General features: G+C 37.8%; 1 protein-coding gene across 1 annotated transcript; it reads right to left on the minus strand.

Annotated features, from left to right (window-relative positions):
• Positions 1-369: 369 nt before the first annotated feature.
• On the minus strand, positions 370-3,173 carry vma21 (vacuolar ATPase assembly factor VMA21). Its single transcript, XM_071458070.1, has 3 exons — positions 2,993-3,173; positions 2,582-2,691; positions 370-1,391 (listed from the first exon to the last, which is right to left on the minus strand). The coding sequence occupies exons 1-3, from the start codon at positions 3,052-3,054 to the stop codon at positions 1,252-1,254; spliced, it is 312 nt and encodes a 103-aa protein (XP_071314171.1). The 5' UTR covers positions 3,055-3,173; the 3' UTR covers positions 370-1,251.
• Between the last annotated feature and the right edge of the window lie 1,931 nt (positions 3,174-5,104).

Consider the following 5,104-nt stretch of genomic DNA (forward strand, 5'->3'; position numbering starts at 1 on the left):
GCACAGGAATCTCAATACACATAGTTTTGTTTGCTGTGGCTTACACAACAGATGGTAGGGGAAGTCATGGCCTCTCGTGTGATACAACTTGTTTATCACGCGCACAGACCACATGTATAGACAAAAAATTATGTTCATCCTAGATGTTATCATAGGATCTTCTCAAAGATAAAACCTCCACTGATATATTTCATATGTGACAATCCAAATAGAATCTGTGTAAGCCAATTTACCATCAAAGACGATAATACATATCTATTTATCTCTACTTAAAAGTGTAGTAACTGTTCTGTTTTTCTCAGGAAAAAATGTATATTTGCACAAAACAACAACAAACAGCCTTTGAAAATATGCAAAACAAATAAAATGTTACAATTTTTCAAGTTTATTTGAGCAAGTCAATATTCTCATCAGAATTACACTGACTTCAATGACATCTAGATCCTCAAGCTCACCAAACATCTTCAATACAAAACATTTCTTTAAATACAGTCTGATCTTGTAATAATGTCCTAATTCAAAGTTGCAAAATATCATTTCACTACAGTACACAAACACATTAAAACAGAAAGAAAAACACAAAAGGGCAAACAGATTATTTTTAGGACAAGACATCATGAAGAGTTTGTTCCAAAATACAGCATGAAGTTTAAGCACATTATGGGTTTATATTGTCGTTAAGAGTCAAGAATGCAGATTAGAACTGAAATTTGAGGACGGACCGATCAATGCAGTAACACGAATTCTCACAGACTGGATGTAGTGTGAGTATTTTGGAATCAAATCCTTCGTACATACACATTACATGTACATACAGTGTCAGTGTGTGTGTGTACACACGCATGCATCATCAAAAGCCCAAGATGTTTTCCTACATGACAAACTGTTTACTGTGAAGGGACTTACAGCACTTAGCCAAATGGCAGCTTATAAGAAAGCCTCTTAAAAATATGGGCTGTCCTCTGTCAACAAAAGTAACAATGTCAGAGAACAAAAAGTCAAAACGCAGGCCTGCTGAGGCTGGTGAAAAAACACACCCAACAGCACCCACTCCCCCATACCAGGGAATATACAGTAGATTCATGCTTTAACCTCAGGTTAAAGCCTAAGCTCAAACCAGATCCCCTATTTGTCTGGTTGGTAGATGTTGCCGTGTTTAGTGCTAGAGCCCATGGTGGTGTGGGGGGGGGGGCCTGTGAATCTCCGAGTCTGCCCGTCTCCTCCGGTCTTACAAGCTCATAAGGACATGCCTTAATCGTGTTTGCCCTTCCCTTTAGGCGTGCCTTCGTTCCAGGCCACATAAACAAACAAAGCCAAAACCACATGCACAGCGAGCACAGCAACAATGGCTGCATAGAAGTAGCTGTCAGAGCTTGACATCTTCATTGAACCTGGGAAAAGGAGGTGAAGAGGCAAATGTTTAAAAAAAAGATAACAAACTATTTTAATATTATCAAAATAGTTGCTGATTGATTTCCTGTCAATAGACCAAAAGATTAATCGACTAATAGTTGCATCTCTACTGTTCATCAGTATAAATGTCTTGATGTCTCAATGTTCTAGAGACAGTTTGCAACAACAGTGATAGCAAGAATACTGCAAACCATCTCTCAACCCTTCACTTATTACTGGAGCCTGACCTATCTGCAAATATGACCTTTTTTTGCTAAATAGCAAATATCAGCTGATATATTGTAATTTGATTTAAAGCTGCAACAATTACTCCGTTTACAGAGAAGTAATCAGCAGATATTCTGATGAGTCGTTTAAGTCATTTTTTAAAGCTAAAACACAATGAAGAGTTTCTGCTTTTTCCGTTTCATATCGCTGTAAATTGAATATCTTTGGGTTTTGGATTGTTGCTCAGACAAAGTAAGACACATTAAGATCAGCAAGGACCCTGGGAAAATGCGATGGCCATTTTTCACAGCTTTGTACGCCTCCATGGCAGCGACGGCCGTGGCAGGATGCATTATGTTTTCAAGTTGTCTGTCCATCTGTCCCTTCCTCCTGTATGCGATATCTCAGGAAAGCCTTGAGTGAATGTCTTCAAATTTGGCACAAACATGAACTTAACCTCAAGGATGAACTAATCGGAATTTGGTGATCTAAGGTCATGGTTACTGTGACCTAACAAAACACATTTTAAGCCATAACTCAGACAATCACATTATGATTATAACACAATTTAACACAAATGTCTAATAGAGTAAAATTATGAAGTGACTACATTTTATATTCAAATGATCAACGGTTTGACGTCACAATGTTCTTCAAAAACACTACTGGCCATTATTCAACACTGTAAATTCTCTGATTGGCATAGGTGGTAATTCTAGTTTGGTTTATATATACCAAACAATTAATTGCTTAATTTAGAAGACTGCATAGTAATCATTGGTTGCAGTCCTAATCACATTTAGTAACTGCTACAAAATGCAGTATCAGTGAGGCTCTGTTTGGGACTGGGAACAAGTCATTTCTTTGATCAGGAACAAAGACAAGACTTGAAAGTCAGTGAGAGGGGCAGTTTGTGGTTGCATCAGTGAAACAAACAACAACATAGTGTTACAAACCTTACCCTCAAAGATGTATGCCTTTGATGCGAAGTACAGTCCTATGGGAAGCGTGACCATCAGGATAGTGAAGAATAGCAGTGTCTTGAGGGCAGAAACCAGGGAGCTTTCATTTCTGCACAGGGGTACAAGTTCATGAGTCAGCTCAGATGAGACAAGACAGCTAGCTTACTGTTGAGGAGCTACGGGAATCCAACGTGCTGACTACTGATGTGGGGATGTCCCTTGGCGATGATGTTATGTTCCAGGATTATACCACAGTAAATACAAGTCTTTTATAAACGTTGGCCCATATTCAGTGTCAGGCAGAGCAGGGAGATTTTGAGGTTTTGAGACACTCCACAGGCAGAAATGGCTGCTAAACTAAGCTAGGCTAATGCTAGCTGCTCATTTAAAGTAACGGTTTGGTTTCTTACCCTCGAAAATATGGCGGCGGTCCGGCTGCAGCGTCTGAAGATGCTCTGACAGATCCGTCCATTGCTGGGCTGACGGGAGGCTGGGTACAGATATAAGATGGGAAATAGACACAGTTTATGCTAGCGTTCAGCTGTTTGTTGTGTTGTCACTGTTGAAATCCCCTCTTCCGCATGGAGTCACGGGAACGTCACATGACGAGATTTGACACCAGGTAGTATCGCGATGCCAGACTGTGTGTCTGTTGTACAGACCGTTCATTACAATCGACAATGTAAAAATACTCCAATACAAGTAAAATACGAGTCCTGTATTCAACCAAGTATGAAAAATGCAAAATTACACATTATGCATCAGAATTCTCATTTCAGAGTTGTATTATTGTAGCCTACATATTGCTGGATTGTTATTAATAATGCACAAATTTGTAAGAAGTGGGTTATTCTCAGGTTGTAGCTGGTTACAGCTGTGGGGTTATGCTGTTGAATAGTTTAAGTTATGACACATGCATCACATCAAGCTCATCATATGCTTGGTATATAAAATCTTAATCTGCAAAATACAAACTAGAATGGCTCGCAGGTAAAGGAGGAGGAGTAAGAAGTAGGCTACGCCATGTAAATGTACCAGCTTCTTTCCACCACTGTTTATAACATCTGTTAGATTTTTATGAAACAGGAAGACATGACATTTTTTACTTACAGTCATCGATATTCAAGCCAGAGTTGCATTACTAAAAACAGGCACAAAAGGCTCAAGTCTCTAAATAATACGTTTAATAAATGTATTAATAATCGATAATACATTTTTTTTTAAGCCTTCTCACTCCAATTTAAAGTAGACCTGTATAAAACATGCTGAATCTTTTTCTCTTTTCAGGTCCTTTTTTTACATCTTTTTAAAATTATTTTTGTGAATTCACGTCAGTGTCTTTGTTATGTGGTAATGCATGAATACATAAAGGTTGTGTTGTATGCTTTGTTTCCACAGATGTAAGGGTTTAAATTCAACACAACTTCACATAAAACACAACATTTTACATTTATAAAATATTTTGTCAATACTATCATTTTTATACAGAAATTAAAGTATTCTCATCCAAATGAATTAAAATGTTACCTAAATAAATAAATACATTGAAAGCTAATCACTGAATTCTTCACATACACAGTGTTTCATTCAGTATCTAAAAGAGTATGTCTTTACTTCTTTCTTTCCGGACTTTATGGTCAAAGCCTGGCTGACTACTGCCAGAATAAGTCTCAAAGAATTAACTGGTATTATTGGATTTGTACTCATTATGAATAGGCTCTTAGTTTATTTGAGCAATGTACTAGACAGATTATCAAGTAATCTTTCATCAATCCGTTTTTCCCTTGAGGGTTGCCTGTAATTCACACCATGCACACCTGCTCCTGGGATGAAACCATTTTTTTCATTCCAGGAGACAAACTGTACAATAGTACTAATACAGGATAAAAAGGCTACTATAATCAAATAAAATAAGCAAATGAACTAAAGTAGTAGTATAGAATAAGGTAAGCACATACTTTCATAACATTTAAAGGCCCTGCACACCCACACAGATGTGGGTGTCCTTATTGTGACTGATTGCACCTCCTCTCAGGTGGAAGTTGGGTGGAGCTATGTTGGAAATTAGCTTTTCACACAGCAGACTTTTTGACTCGTCACAGCAGGAAACGCACAGGTGTGAAAAACATGATCAATGGCTGAATTCCATTCAGCTGCTTTAGTGCAAGTTGAACGCGAGTTAATGGAAGTGTGTGTTCAGCTTTGTGTGCTTGTCTGCTTTTGTGTGCGTTCCTCAGATAATCTAGTGAGCTGTTAAATGGTTTGTTAAGATTGAAAAGTATGACAGCTTCCTCAGCAGATTAGGAAACATTAATCATTCAGAAAAATTATCTGAGAAATTCTAATTCCCAAAATTAGTATTTTTGTGGGAACTCATATGATGGCTAAGTCTGGATCATAAAATGTCATCTTAACCAGCTGAATTATACTGTTCTTGTCTATTCATTCTAAATATTCCTCCTCGGGACCTCTGAAGATACTGTACCCTTTGTGGATTGACTGTGGAAAAGCTCTCTATTGGA

Source organism: Trachinotus anak, unplaced genomic scaffold, assembly GCF_046630095.1.
Source record: "Trachinotus anak isolate AG129_WGS33_773 ecotype Australia unplaced genomic scaffold, CSIRO_AGI_Tana_v1 ptg000021l, whole genome shotgun sequence".
Classification (NCBI taxonomy): Eukaryota; Metazoa; Chordata; class Actinopteri; order Carangiformes; family Carangidae; genus Trachinotus; species Trachinotus anak.